The sequence below is a fragment of the Merops nubicus genome, unplaced genomic scaffold, assembly GCF_000691845.1.
Source record: "Merops nubicus isolate BGI_N331 unplaced genomic scaffold, ASM69184v1 scaffold47390, whole genome shotgun sequence".
Lineage (NCBI taxonomy): Eukaryota > Metazoa > Chordata > Aves > Coraciiformes > Meropidae > Merops > Merops nubicus.
The window spans coordinates 23,174-39,891 of NW_008584429.1; the positions used below are offsets into that span (position 1 = coordinate 23,174).

Here is a 16,718-nt window from a genome sequence, read left to right on the forward strand (position 1 = left end):
GCCGTGGGTCATCTTGCCAAAAGAACAAACCAAAGTTACCTTTATTTGACTCTACCAGAAGGGAACACCTTTTTATTGTTTCACTTTACTTTTTTAAAGGAATTTATTGATTTATTTAAATATGGGCCATGCTAAGAAGGGAATGGATGTCTCACTTGCTAGATGGAGAATCCTTCAAAAAAATCAGTTCCCTGTCAAGAACAGAATGAAGAGGAATGCATAAATTTTAAATTTACCTGATTTTTCTAACAGGTTTATGACTCCCTATTTTTAAGTGTAGCTCACATGAACCACCTGCTACATCAGAACAAGCATCTTTCTACCTATCTGTTCTTCTAATTTTACCCTTCCAAACTTGTGCATGAAGTTGGAAAAACTTGTATCCTAATTAGCTCAGCTGTAATGTATTCAGAGAACATTACTGAGGCTTTTACAAGCTGAAGTTCCTCAAAAATGGTAGAAGCAGCAGACAGCTGATGTAACTCATCCAAGCTCTGCTACACTACCACCAGGCAGGTACCTAATTCTTGCAGGACTCAAAATTGCTAAACAGAAGCCTCCCAAAGCCTTCTAATCTTTCATGGTAAATGTGCCACTAATAACCTCTTCTAGAGAGATCAGTATGAGCAACCATCTAAATCTAGGTCTTGTTTTAAGAGAAAGGCTTTTTGTTTGTTTTTCTAAATACCATGTTTCTTGATCTCTCAGGGGAGCCAGCCCTTCTGCTTCTCTTTTTCTTGTGTTTCACTAGAACAGTCAGCTTCCCACTAGTCAGCTTCCCACATTTCAAATCTTGCTGTCAAACTGAGAAGTCTTAGGAGACAGAGCAAGGTGGATGGTTATTCTAATGGCATTTGGCTAGGAATAAGTGGTGCAAAGGGCCACGTGAATACTCATCTGTGCTGCCTGACACTGTGACAGGACCCAACCTGAGCAGCAAGAAAGTGTGAGGCCACTGGTGTAAACCTCTCTGAGCACACATACACAACTTGTTTGGCTGGTGATTCTAAAACCTTGCAGGATGGTTTAGTTCTGAATTACTATGTATAACGATTGGGTTGGGTTTTGTTTTGTTTGCTTGTTTTTCCCCAAAACAGCTACAAATTACGTATCACCAAATTACATGTAGAAATGTAACATCTACTAGGAGTCTTGCATCAAGTTAATAGAGACTAAGAGCAAAGTTTCAGAGCTTGCTAGAGTGTCCATTTACTTATGCCACAGTCTGACAGCGCTTTGCAAAGCTTCAAAGCAAGCTACTTTTTTAAAAAAAAATTATTAATCTGAGCCAGGAAAATAAGACTGAACTGAAGATTTCTGACAGGCTGCAAACAAGTGAGCAAATCATACTTAACATGACAGAAAACTCTATATTTTCCAGAACATTAAATTCATATTGAAATGAGAGAACTTCATGCTCTTACTTCTGCATGGCTATCAACTTGAGCCCAATAGGACAAATTGGAACCACATTTAAGTCTACTTTTTCCTGCTGGCTTTATAGCTTCCCCATGCTTTCTGCACATTACACGTTATCCCTCAGCATTTGGTATCTTTCTCCTTCAGGCATTCTGTAATCCTGCCAGCCAAAGATATTTGCTTTTAATAAGTAAATCTGCCAACTTAAACACCAGTCTCCTAAGGCAATCAAATAATGAAACACACATGTATGTACTTGCACGTAATCTGTCAAATGCCTCTCTAGCCTACTACAAATGCCTTTTGTAATTCGAGGTTTTCACCGGAGCATGCATTCATACACTTTCAGTTTTCCAAGATCAAATGCCATGGTTCTTCAGCATCCTGTGTCTTGTTTGTACATACAAACCCACTGACCCTGCAATTTCCCCATCAGTATCTAGAAGACATGAAGTATGAAAAACCTAAAAACACAAAGGTTGTGCATACAATTTCATAAAGAGTAAGCATATCCTTCAATTTCTCCAACTTGGCACTGAGTTTCTTGTGCAAGACAGCACGGATGGATTCCTCTGCAGCAGAACTTTCTTCCCATGTTTCTAGTGTTTCTGGAAAGCTAATGAATAACCATTCCCAGGTGTCAAGAGTATGTCCGATTAAAAACTAGTATCTCCCAAAAAAGAAACCTAATATATGATGCTAGCAACAGAGTAACTAAGGAAAAAAATGTGTCCTCCAGGATGAGGTTGCATAGCCACACCTCTTGATAATATAAGATTGTACTTCACAGCACAGCAGAATAAATGTGGTAGCACAAATATCTTTCAGGTAAGTTACTGATTGGTATTAGAAAACTAAAATCAAGTTTCAAGGACTGTAATTTACTATATGATGTCATCATTTGTAAAAATTCCTGCAGTGTGTATCACAACTATGATATGGAGAAAAAAAACGCCATAGCTACTAGAGATGCACAATAAAAACCTAAAGCAAAAGGTACTTAAAACGTGTGTATCCCTGAAATGTGTATTATTTAAAGCATGCCTATTGCAAGACATGCTTTAAATGTACAATAAAGTACTAGGAACTTGAAACTTTGAATTCTCAGAATCAGGAAACAAGAGACAACACCAAATTATGTCACCACATCTGTTGATTCTGTGCAATCACATTCAAGAAATTCTTTTGCTTTTGATGCTTATATTTGGATTCCTACTGGTGGAGCTGTATGATGGAGGAAGAGGTATGCCAGGAAGATCTCTTCTGAAGGAATCATCTCAGACACCCAGTACTCAGTAATTAAAGCCAGCCATCAAGTGAACAGATGGTACTCACTCCTTGTGACAAATAAAGCCTTACACTGTTAAACCTAATGCAGTTCTGGTTCTTGGTTTTAGTTACCTCAATGACCATTTAAGTGTTATGATCTATGAGTTAAAAAGAATTCTGTCCCCAGGTTCTGCTTTTTGAAGTGTATTTCCATGTGACCTCCCTATTACAAAGACACTAACCTTTAACTATCTTAAAGCTTGGGTTATGTATTTTTGTCTTTCTTGGTCTACTTCATTCCTCACAGGAGTCATGATACCACCTTTGCTTACAATAGTGTCCTGAAAATGACATAATATTTGTGAGTATGAAGCTCTATGAAGCTGTTATCAGCCACATTCACTGGAAAGAGCAAAAGGGTCAATGAAGAAGTGAGAGGAGCCTGAAAGCTGTGAAGAAATCGTTGCTTAAGACCACAAACTAAACAACCAGAATGAAGCAATTCTCATTCAGTGGAGACCTCAACAATGAACAAAGCCAGGATACATGGGAAAAGGGGGCAGTTGACTATGTCATTAAAAACTATATCAGATGGCATACACTACAAGAAGTTGTAATTACATGTGCAAAGACCAGTTTTAGATGCATCATTTTGCAATCTTAATGACGCTCTCCTACCATAGTGTGTAATTCACTGTACTTATGCACATGCATCAAGGTAATAAAACTGTATTTATCATAAATATAACAATTTGTTACAATAACAGAATACACAATTAAAACTGTCAGCGTATCATCTCCTCAATTATACGAAACACTTACTACCATCACACTAGTTACCCAAACAGCCCTGAGGAAAAAAAAAAACGGCCTTGCCAAAGTATATAACCACGTGGAGCAAATTTTTCATATGCATTAGTGAAGAGGACTGAACACAATGGAATAAAATAAGTTGGTGAAAATAATCTCTATACTGTCATCACCAAATACAATTCAACGTGTATGTGTCCCCCAAATGAAGACATTTCTACTACTAGATTTGCAATTCTTACTATATAACAGACATACAAACAGCTTAAAAGTCATCTACATTAAGTAGATGTATGTATTAAAGGGGGGAGTCTGGACTAATTATGAACATGCTTTAAATCCATCTAGAAGTTATGAGCTTGATACAGGAATTATTGAGTGAAATTCCATGCTTTTCATTAGCCAGGACCTCAGAAGAGATGACAGTAACAGTGTTTTCCTTCCATGTCTTTGAGATCTGTGAAAGGATAGTCAGACACTGTTCCTTACATCAGTGTGCATTGTGTAGTATTTCATGGATATTTATACTAAATGCAGTCTAGTATACTGGAATCTCTTCAGAACAGAGTTAGCATGTCTGCTTCAAACCCTTAAGGCAACAAGAATTTTACCTGAGAGAAGTGGGTAGGAACTGTGGGATCTGTCCCAGTGCTGCCAAACCTTGACTAAAGGTGTGATCCTGTTCCTTCTGAAGTTAAAACAGGTTTTGCCACCAATTTAATGGAAAGTAGAATACGTGCCTGCCGCTTCTTGTATGAACAAGTATTATAAGTAAACAAAAACCCAACCTTGTATAACATTTTCTGATATCAGTACTTCTGAACATCAGTACTTCAAAATAATTTTATTTTTAGTTTGCAGCTGAAAGTATTTTGAAAAAAGCATTTTAACAATCTATTTAGAAGTCAGCAGCTCACATTAACAAGCATGGGCATGTTCCATCTGAACTACCAGATAATTTACCACAGTATTTTACTGGTTATTTAGATCAATGAAAAAAAAAAAAAAAAAACCACAACCAAAAAAACCCATCACCCCATTCTCATCTTATTGGCGTGGTCTTACTGTGTCATAATAAAACCCTAGATATTTGTCTTAGAGGAAACATCTGGAGAAAAAGTGTAACAGTTGTTAACTGTCTTCCCCTTTTTTGCTAAACTTTACATGCAACTCAAAGTCCTGCATGTTAAATCACTGGGGAAGGCACCCACAGTCCTTTTCAGTGCAAGTTTTAACACTGAAGATAGAAGAGACTTTTAACTATCGCTGCGAGAATAGTCCAAAGCAATGATTAGTATCATACACAACAGACAAGTGCCAAACGTTCTTCCAGCAGTCAGAATTCTCCCAAAAGCCAGAAGGCAGCTCAGAAGACAACTTCATGCTAGTAGCTGTGTAGTAAACACTGTTAAACCAGCGATTCGATAGAACCATCAAAGTGTCCTGATAATAATGGGATTGTGACAATCTCTCATTTCACATAGGGGGCTGCAGCTTACACAGACCACCAGAAGGGTTTTGGAGTTGTCAGCACTAAGTCTGACCCAAGAGGAAGTTAGAAAAACATGAAAGTGGTGGGGAATGCACACTAGTCTTTCAACCAACAGCAATAAATTATAAATACAGCAAAGCAAAAACAATTCAAACATTCATCCCTCTGTGCCCTTGGGGATACCTCTCTGAGTGAACAGTGGTCCTTTATTTCCAGATAGCTGAGATGAAGTTTTTGCTACTTGCTGTTCTGAAAGTGCTCCTTAACACTTTCTCCGTTAACCACACCAGATTGCAAGGACCACTAAAAAAACTGCTTTATTCTCAGAACTGCCTTGCACTGGAATAAAAGGCCTCCCTAAATCTTTCTTTCCATAAGACAATTGCTTATGTAGGCTAATGACTAGCTGTGCTATTCTGGCTTCAGAACAATGGAGCAGATTTGGACTAGCAAGAGCACATCCTAAATTACTCTCAAACATCTACACAGATTTGATTCCAAAGTACTCAAAATAACTTGCCTCAAAATGTCAAGGGAAGACATTTTCTGACATTTCTCTCAAGGGAATGGCTACATTGCGAACACTGCAATAGCTCAGTAGAAGCTGAGTGGACCAGAAGTAGCTGCACTTTCTGCAGCAGGTCTGCCTTCTGCAGGAGCATCTTCCTGTATCAGGGACCATCTGATCAGCCAGAATGGATGGAAACTGGCATGTTCAGACTAGTCAAGGGTAGGTCTTACTTCTTGCCCTTGACATCCACAATCTCTAGTGAAGAAACTACCTCAAACTTCATGCCCTGGGAAATGCTCTAACAGAAAATTATGCCAAGCATATACAACAGATCCAGTGGATTATACAAGCAAATTGTCTGACAGTGAACTGAACCGTTAACGACCTTTTTCATGCCATAGTTTACATGATAGTTTTGAAGTACAGCAGAGTCTTAAAAGATATTTTTAAAGTATAGAAACCATATGCAATTACATCTTTCAAAGCTCAGGGAAGTATCGTCGTTTTGAAACTCCGTCCTGAGGATTTTGATTATAAATCCTTATTACCAGAAAAGCGGTCGGCTTAAATATTTTTAATTACTGTCTTACAAAGAAAATGTCTCATGCAGTGGATCAATGTGTGAAAATAAAGAAGAGTGTTTGGGTGCTATTGTTGTGGACTGCTGCATAGGACATTCACAGAAGACTGAACAACAAGCACTCAAGTTAGCACAAGATGTTACACCTGCTAACACTTTACCAAGACTTTTGGCCATGTCCAAGGACACAGGCATTCTTATAACAAAGTGGAAAAAAAAAGTAATATGTTAAAAAAAAAGAACTATTAATGCAATCACAAAATGGGATTTTATTTTAGACATGTATTTTGCTGAAAACATGAATGGTAGTTAGCAAATACTAAGCACATTTATTATTTAAAAAAGAAAAAAAAAGCCAAAAATTCTCTCTAAATTCTCCTGAGTACCTACATTCTCACCAAAGTATTCTCAGGACTGAAAATCCTTCTCCAGTTAAAATAAATATTTCTCTAAAATCCTGTAATTCCCCTTGTCATTCTTAGCTATGAAAATAAAGCAGTTCTTTGTATTCTAGCCTTCAGATTGATTTCACGGATGTTCATCATGGAAAGCAGCTCTGGAGCAAGACGCAGATGTGAGGGTGCACAGCCAGCTGGAGTTACAACACCTGTGTTCTTTCACACAAGAAAATCTGGATGTGTATATGGCATCACAAAACTATTTAAGTGGGTATGGTTATGTGCTCGGGGTGCAGAATGATCCATTCTTGGCAAATACGTAGTACCATGTGTTCCTGGAGCTCACAGGCTGATGTTATCATACACAAGCCTAACTTGGAACTATTTGCTAACCAGTGTTTTTTTTCATGTCTGCAGTAGGTATTAACAGACCAAAATCAGTATTACAGAGGCTAAAGAAAAGTAAACAAAGTCAGTCAACACTGTTGTTAACTATACAAAAGCTCAATACAAACCAGTTAAATATTTCTCACAGGATCAAAACAGAACCGTCTCATTCTTCCAGTTTCTTAAAGTAAAACGTGTAACAAAAGGCAATTTTTTTTTTTTTTTAGTTTAATTGATATAGCTGTGGAAAAAATATGCATTTCAGCCACCCAAGCCTTTTCAAGTCGGAGGTGGTCTTTGTGGAACAAAAGAGGGTTTCTGTGTGCCCCAAGTAAAACATCTTTTCCAAAAATATCAATTGGTCAATTAAAACATTACTTTCAAAAGCTCTCTCTGACTTTTATTCTTTTCCTCTGACAATTAAAATCTACATGGAAGATGCGGGTTTTGAAGTGCCTTCTTTCCTCTTGATTCTGTCCTCCTCTACCACCAGGTGGGGCCACACGTCAACCATGAACTTCCACAGGACCACAGTTAATGTGCAGTTTGTACTAGTACTGCTTGCAAGCATAACCCTGACCTGCTCTCTGTGGCACTTAAAGACTTTTTTAGTTCCCATAATCCTGATTTTGCCACTGCGTAGAAATGGTCTGCCTCGCTTTCAATGCAGCTTGCAAAGTCCGTTTTCATTAGCAATAAAGTAGGTGGCAAGAACACTGTTTTCAGATGCATGCAGTCTTCTGGCAGCTAGAAATTTGCCTTGTGCACCAAGAAATATGACCAGAAGTAGCTGGAGAGGCTCTCTGGCAAAAACCTGCCCTGTGTCTCAGTGCAAGCTGACTTACTAAGTCCATGATTGCAGGGCAGTTCAGATGATTGCAGGACAAAGGCTTACGCTCAAACTGGGCTTTTCAGAGTGAATCCAAGGGCTCTGGCTTGAAAGGCAAATACATTTACCAAATGAGATAGTGACTCATCACTTCACCCCTTAATTTCCTTTTTCCATTTGCCTAAATCAGGAGAAATGATGACTCTTTTCTTCCCAGCAGAGGCTCCAGGCTCACTGCATTCCACTCACTCTTATGTCCTCTAAAGTACAAATGTATATAATTTTCAGAATCGCTCTGCTGGCTTTATAGCAAAATTCAAGAAACAAATCCTACAGCATATTCAGCTTAAGCAGACACAAACAGTTTTATGCTGTCAGTCTGGATCTTTCTCAGACATTGCATAACCTGGTTTCTCAAAAGACTGTCCCAATGTTCCACGTCACTATCTTTGTGTATCTGTTCTAGAAGAAAAGCATAAAGATATTTATGTGGCATTTTCTTTCAAAAAAAGGAATCTATGTTATGTGTTTCATCACCAGAAGGAAGATTTTTCAGAATGTATTTAGGCTCTAAACAAGCTGAAATGGTATGAAGCTTCAACATACACAACCCTTTTGAATTACACCAGAAGTTGCAGGAAGCTCCAAACCATCAAAACAGACAAATTATTAATATAAAGTTCTGGTCTATCCTTCTGCAATCTGACCTTCACTTCAAAGTGGGAATTTAGCATTCCAAGTTAAATCTGAAAGTGCTTCTGTTGATTAATCAAAGCTTTATGCTCCAAAGTCTGCTACAGATCAGCTTTCACAGACCACAGAGAAACAATACTGTATGAACTTAATGTATGCAGCTGTATCAGATGAGCTCAATCACTTCACAAAACTCAGCCGGACTCAGCACAGCTTACACACTCTCCATTTGAAAAGTTGGGTAAAACCAAACTGAGAGGAACCAACCCTGTGCAGCTGCAATTTAAAAAGAGAAAGCATTTCAAGGAAAAAATAAGATCTTATCAAAGCTTAGCTGTTTCACATGAACTTTAGACGTCTAGTAGAGGACATAAAGATGACCCTTGTGCTGGGCATCCACTGTTCCAAGTGCCTTGATCCCACCTGCAGTGGCCAGTCCCCCTTGCTTGATGGGAGAAGAAATCTGGGGAAAAGGCAGGTTGCGCCAGTGAGAACTTCACACCAGCAACAGAAATTAAATCTGCTTTGCCATAGCTCTGACCTGCACCTAGCCTGAAACTGAAAGGTGCTAAAAGACATCTTCAGGTTCTTGTACTCCTTTTATTTTCATATCTTTTTCAGATACAATTTAAAAGAAAACTCCACAAACTCAGATGAAATCTACTTCTTTATTGACAAAGGTAAGGGGAAGACAGGCAAAATGCAACAGTCCTAAATTTCAGTTAAGGAACCCCAGTTCTGATCTTGACTAATGGCTCTGTAAATTGAAATGGGTCATGGATAAAAGAAAAACCTGGGGAAAGATTTGATCAAGTGTTGTAATAAATAACTAAATGTTTTAATAGAATTTGAGGCTACCAGCAATGCAGATTGGCTTTTAATATTTAAAGAGCTCCCTATTGATAAGGCTGTGATTGCGTAAGACATTGACCCGAAGCACAACTCTGTCCATGTTACTAGCCACACTGACTGCAAACTCTGTTCAGATGTCTATGATTACTTGTGTATGAGTACAGCAGCCTTGTGAATACTGGTAGCATTGTGCCTAAATATTGCAAATTTGATCTAACACAAAATCTGGACTCTGATTAGCAAGTGATCAAGCTTAACAAGGACAGGCGGAACAAAACACATTCAGAATAAATAATGAATATTAAAGAGTACAGAAATCATTAGAAAGTATTTTTTTAATAAAATAAATCTATGTATGTGGTAAAATTAAAAGAACTTACCCTTATTCAACATATACACAAGGGGGGACATACAGAACTGACTTCACAGAATGAAAAAATATACAGACTACTAATAACTGAGGTACATTTAAGAAGTCTGCTTCAGTTCCCTATTAATTTGTCATTTTGATTCACAGCAGTTTCCAGTCAAGTACTGAAAATGTAAACTTGACTGTATTTGGTCAATCAAGTTTCATACTACACATTTGAAATAAACTCTAGGGTGTAGAGAGAAGTATCATCCTGGGAAGAGTTTTCTGGCCCACTGCCCATTATGTTGGCTACTGGACAATATTAACTGTGCTATTCTCTGCATCAGATCTTACATACAAAAATAGTGAGGCCGCATAATAGTCAAAATTGCTACATTATTCTTTATCTAAACTGTATTTCTGCTTGTAACTCAGGGTTCACCACAGGTATAATTTTTGTATCATTCTGCTAATTAAAAAATTTCACCTTCCACTTGCTTTGTGTAATGCTGTTTCAGCACAACATTTTCCAAATTTGTTTCTAAGATTTAAACTGCTCTTGGCCTTAGTTCTTTACAGTAGGAAGACCTCTAAAGAGACTGCTTATTATTTTTCCCAGCTTTTTTTAAGTAAATATACATTGTTTCAAAAGTAATTAAACATAACTCTTGAGCTATTTGGAGTTCAAGTAAGTGTTTCTCCTAATTCTTTTGAGGGGGATCTTATCCCTGATCCTAGGCTGAAGGTGTCTATAGCCTTTTACATAAAGTTTAAAACCTTTAATTTGAAAGGAGTTATGGGAATGTAGCTTTTTTTTTTAATCAGAAAAATACAAGGCTGGATTGCAAGCTTATTCTTAAGCATTTTGGAGCATAACAGGATCACGTGTGCAGACTTGGAGATGAAGACTCCCAGCTAAATTAGCACATTTTCTTGTTTCAAATCGACACAGTTTCAAGCTACTAAAAATAAACACATTGTATGCAAATAGCACAGTGCCTAAAGATAATAAGCTTCAGTTTAGGAGAGATCTAGTCACTAAGGCTTGAGGCACTGTTTCATCCCAAGGAAGGACAAAAGCCTACATTTAAGCAGAGCCCCCCAAATCTGCACCAGAATTGCCCAGAGTAATACCCAGCAGCTGAAACTCCCATAAATGTCGCTACAAATGCTGTCCTTGTGACAGACTCTGAAACTCAGCAATTAACACCAGGACTTCCAGCACAGAGCTGTGGCCAGCTCACAGCACAGAGCTGTGAACAGGAGCACAGCACAGTGCCGTGAACAGGAGGACCTAGCAAGCCAGAGTACAGAGATCAAGCAAGTTACAAAGCAGTACTTTAAGATTAAAGCAATAAATACATCGAAGCGTGGGATGCCAGTTACTTCACTACAGTATGCATATGTAAAGAATGAGAATTTTCTTTCTGCCCTCTACCTCTCAGAATGACCTGGCAGCACTAAGGTGTCTATCCAAAGAGCAATGTTCATTCTGCAGTTACACATGATGGAGACAACCACCTCCACAGGTGAGTTAAGAAAAAGTCACTGTTGACTGATCAGCACACATTAACATCCAATACACGGAATGATCAAAGAAGTAATAGTGTTTTATTTCAAAGCAAGTACCCCATTTTCAGATTTAATAAGAAACCATAAGACTCTCATGACAAGAGTTTGAGGATTTCCAAAACAGGGACAGTATAACCTAAAATGCCACCATAACCCCATCTGCCCCCTTCATTCTAACAACAGTGTACACCTATGCATTATACACTTGCAAGCAATTCCTGAGTGCTTAAGGACACTGGTATGCAAAACAGCTCAGATTTACCCTTTATTAAGCCCCTGCCAACCTAGAAGTGCTTCTGCAAGGTTTGCACTTGGTTGCCACATACAGTTTTCTACATTTCTGTTCCTGTCTTCATTGATTATCAGCACAGCTGAACATAAACTGACAAAATGCACAGTGGGATGGAAGCTGATAAGCTGATACCACGATTTTTTAAGTGATGCTGCAAACATTTCTATGGAGGCAGAGGGTGATGACACTATTCAGGACTATGCTGTCACTGCAAGAATCAGGATCACATTCTACAACTTGTGTTTCCTACAGCTATAAACACTGAGAATTTAAGAAGTATTACATGTTTAAGCAATATAGGTCATTCTAGACTTTTCAGAAGTAAAAGACCAACATAAAATCTAAGATGGATTTGACTTGATGATATGTAAAGGTGATGTTATACATATAAGTGTACAACCAGACCAGTCTATGAAACAAAAATACCTGAAAAACCCAAGACACACACTTTCTGAGAACAGTACTGACCTTGTTGCTCAGTCTCAGCTTCAACTTTTGCAGGACTTGGTGCTACAGGAAGGGGTCGAGGAGGACGAGGCTTCGGAGTTGGGGGAGATATTTTCTTCCTTCCAATGTACTCTACGTAAGTTCCTGGGAAATCCCCCCTCTCCCCTGTGGTTTCATTAAAGCCATTCAACCAACCAATCTCCTCAGGCTTTGCTTCTTCCCCTTCACTGAATCCAAGTGCTAGTAAGGTACCTTTATTCACAGTTAAGATATCTCCTAGGTGCAAGTCAATGTCTTCCTCTCGCTCTTTTTTGTAGTCATATAAAGCTCTGTATTGATATCCTTCAGCACTCATCTTGGCAAACGATCTAGCATTCAAAAGTCAACAGTATAAAAATGCAATTGTCCAGTTATGTTCTTATGTACAGAGAGTTTCAAGATGTATTAAGTGAGATAATAAAAATGTCAATAGCGTTATCTAAGTAATAAAATCCACAAGAGAATCAAAAAGTACCACGATCTGTCATTTCACTGATGATGTTTTTACCAATGTTATTTATTCTGAATCAATAACTGCTGCAGAAGTATGTGCTCCACTTTGTCTATGTCTAGCAATATTTCTCCAATTAGTTCCTCTTCTAGGCTTGCTGGCACTTCTGGGTCTCCATAGGCAACTTCAGCTGATTCTTGTAGCTGGTCACACCTTCGTCAGATGTACTTGCCACAGACTGCCCACGTACCTTAAATATTCTGCCGCTGAACTTTGCACACATGCTCTTCCTGGAAGGAGAAGAGAAAAGTGGTGAAATAGTTTCAAATTCTCTCAGTGACTGTGAACTTGGGATTTCACTTATTACTTAAGCTTTCTGCAAGGCTGGCAGAGGTTGTGTCCTACAAGAGAGCCCAAAACAACAACAAAATAAAGGGACCTCACACGAAAAAGTCTGCCAGCTAATGCTGGCATTTTTATAAAGGATGTATGTTTAACTACTTGAACTAGATTTGCACCCCTGCAGAATGAGGCACACTTCCTTCTCTGTGGTTTATGGCTACTCAAGCCTCCAGAATGAGAGGGCTAAGCCCTGATGCTCTCCATGTAGTGCAATACCTAACCTGGCAGCAAGATTTTACACATTATCTCCCTGAAGACACATGGCCACAACCCTTCCCTGCAAGAGGCCTGCCAGGACAGAGGAGGAGCTCTCTGTACTGAGCATGGACACTCACCACTGCACTATTCAATCTCTTGCCATTTATGCAGAGGGTGAGGATGGGCAACACAGCCCAAAGCCTGTATTTCAAAAGTCTGTTGGAGGGAGGGATTTTGTCATAATCTGCAGGAGAATCAAAAAGTCCAAAATGCTTTTACTTGACAAGCAGCAATTTTCTTTCTTCTTATAAAGTGGGGCTTCCCCGCTCCTCCATCTTCCAGAGGGTTTTTAAGTGTGTTTATGGTAGAATATTATAAAAACAATCAGCAACTGCAACAGGCACACCCAGACCACCTAAGCAGCAGTAGTAGCAGAAAAGTATCACGCTATATGCTTAAATTACACTAAAGGCAAGAGAATACAGGCCCAAACATTTGACTCAAGGTTGCCCAATCATGAAGTAAAAAGGAAAAATACGACTAAAAAAAATAAATTTAGGAAACAGTAGCTTAAAGACACACAGAACAGTGAAAGTTTTTTAAATATTATGTCAAGTTAAGATAACAATCCCTATCCTAATTTGAAATGCTGCACTAGGAACCAGAGTAAAGGGAACCAGAAAGTGGTAACTACTCAAAGTTGCACTGAAACTCCTCAGCTTCAACGGATTAAGAGACCCAAAGGGGCTATGAAATACCAGTAGGTAAAACACTGACTCTGTACTATGTACTTAGTGTACAGAAAGACGATTTTGAGAACCACTCCCTTCTGCATTGTACAGAGACACCAGCAGACAGGGCTGGAACAGCGAACCTCTGACAGCTCTTTTCCACGCTATTTTCCCTAATGTCCCAGTCATAAGTCCCTGGAATGTGACTAAATGACAAACTAACAAGTACTTATAAGAATACATGGGCATCCCCTGCCAGTGAATGACCCTGATCCCTAATTTGAATGTGGCTCCTCTTCAGTCTATCAGGTCTAAATATAATTCCTTGCAGCTTCTTGTGCAACATCTCTTGTAACAGAACAGAGAAGAAAATCTTCTAAGTTCTCAAATAACTTCCTTATCATACCTCACAGTTTTTGCTGTAGGAAAGAACCTATCTGAGCCTGAATTGGTCTTCTCATTTAAAAAAAAAAAACCAACCGAATTATTTATTTTAATAATGTGCAAATCTATCCACGCGGATTAGGAATCCAACTCCCACCAAAATTTTAATGGAAAATTTCTGCAGCCACTTCTGAAAAAGCAAACGATATTGCTTGGCTCACACTACCAAACATCACAGACTTTGCAGTTAAGGTAAACAGAGTTTCACCAATATCTTATTTTGCCTATCCTACCAGAGGAAAGAGTACAGACAAGAACTAGAGGGGGAAAAAATAGAAAGGAAACAAAAATCTAAAGCACAAGCATGAATTAAATTGTACAGGTGCATTTTCAAAAGCATCTATTTCTCCCATTTCACATAGCAAGAGAAAAAATGCACTTACATACTTCAGATGTAAGTGCTGAAGCTAATCTTAATGTTTCCAAGCAAAACCAACCATGTGCTGCAAAACCTGCTAGAAAATAACCACTCTGATTACATTCAGTATTCCAAAATATTTATTATCTTTTTAAGAAAAGTTCAACAAGTGCTCTGCTACAACTATTCATTGCATTTCTAATGCCCACAGGCATTTTGGCAGTCAATGAAACAAGTCTTCTAAACACTGCATAATTTAACCGACTTGACCTACTCCTCTGATCTCCTATTACCAAACGTATGGTAGCAACTTTATGGCCAGATATTTACAACTACTACTTGGGTCTCTTATGTGTGGTCTGACAACACAGATCTAGAAATTTTGTAGTAACATAAGAACTGCTTATGGGAGTTTTTAAGCATATTTTTAAAACTCAAAACGTGAGTCAGACAGGACAAAAGGCCCAACTTACTTGCATGTTAGAACTACTCAGGGCAGTTATGGCAGCAAAGTTTCCCTGTTTCCAGTTTCCCTGGAGCTCAGAGCTCCGGTACCCATTCACACTCACTCCTCAGCACTGCCCTCAGTACAAGGCCCCGAGCATCCTCTCTCCTGACTTATCTATGGTTCAGGTACCTGCAGACAATCCCATGGGTCAGCCACGCTGATCTTCTTGCATTTATGCCTTTTTCAGTTCTTGCTATCTGTCAAGTTTGAGGAATAAGGAAGACTCAGACTCAAAGAACTTTGCAGACAGCCCCGATGCAGGGTCAGACACCAGTTTTCCACATCAGCCTGGTAACACTGCAGCATCTCCAGAGAGCCCTTTATGACACTTCTTCACTTACTGCTCTGGTAAGATCCCATATAAACACATTCCCTTTACTCCAAGTTACATGGCTTCTCTGCTCACACATTTTGACTCAAACTGACCTAAGCTGATTAGACTTAGAAAAAAATAGCTTGGAGACCATATTAAGTAGAGGGAAAATCCCAAACCAAACACTTTAGGCAAGAAACATTGTTACATTTGAGATGATGTATTACTGGATTTCCATTTGGCTGGTGGAATGGAAAAGGAGGAAGAAGTATTGTAAGAGAATTAAATGCTCATTTGCTTTTTATTTACTGTCTAAGAGCTTGATCCCAATGAAGATTCCTGAGTTCAGGCACAATTCTGGTCTCTCAGCAAAATGGTTTATATAGTAGATTTCAACAGTTGTAAAATTTAAAATTCACCAGAAAGATATATGAGATTCTTGTAAATTTAAGCGGAAAAGGAAGGTGACATGAAAGCTCTCCTCCACCCCTCCCTTTTCCCCCTATTAAAAGTGATGTGTGGCTCCCACTCCCCTGGTACCCAAGCATTTCCTCCCACACTAGCTAGCATTCCTTTGGGGGCTGTGAATAAAAACTTCTGCTCCATGAATCCATGTTACTATCAGGCCAACCAGAGGCGTGCATGTACTACTGATACAGCACCCCTACAGAAGACAGCAAAATTTCTCTTCACCTTTATATTGACACATTTAATAATGCTATCTCCTCGTACTGCCATCTCTCTCATACTCACTCCAAAAATCCCGAGGCAAACAGTGCATAACATGAGCTACCAATACAGTTAGGAGCTTTATAAGAAGCAGAGCAGACTTAACACACTCGGGCGCTGAAACAATGACAACTGAAGCGTCAAGCGGAGGATTTGGTCGGAGACTGACTCTTCTCCCCACTAGGTGTCTACGCACCTGTAACTCAGGCTGCAGCTACTTCCGAAGTGAGATGCTCCTGCTCTCCAAGTGGAGATGACCAAGGTAAGTACCACATCGGAACACTTACTTCTGCAACGATGTGAGGTCTGTGACCTATCACCAAAAAGCAGATGCGTACTTATCATATATTTATTACGCTTCCAGTCTTTGAAAGTCTGATTTCGAGCCTGTGGAGTCTACGGCCAAACAAGTTCAAACACGTACATGTGGAAGAAATACATTAACTTCACTGCAGACACTGTTAAAGCACATCCCTTTCTGAAACACCTCCAAAGATTTTATATGGGCTGCAAAGCTAGAGAGGAAGGCAGGGGAGCATCAAGCTCAGTTAAGAAAAACACCATTATGACAAGAACAACTAAAAGAACTAGGAAGGCCGTACTAACAGAGATGCCATCCTGCCCGGGGTCCCGCACCGACAC

General features: G+C 39.1%; 1 protein-coding gene across 1 annotated transcript in view; it reads right to left on the bottom strand.

Moving 5' to 3' along the window:
• Positions 1 to 12,258, bottom strand: part of LOC103776588 (phosphatidylinositol 3-kinase regulatory subunit alpha-like) — a 32,568-nt gene extending 20,310 nt beyond the window's left edge. Inside the window, exon 1 of the mRNA XM_008944106.1 lies at positions 11,925 to 12,258. Coding sequence (XP_008942354.1) covers positions 11,925 to 12,258 — 334 coding nt within the window. The remainder of the gene's footprint in view (positions 1 to 11,924) is intronic.
• Between the last annotated feature and the right edge of the window lie 4,460 nt (positions 12,259 to 16,718).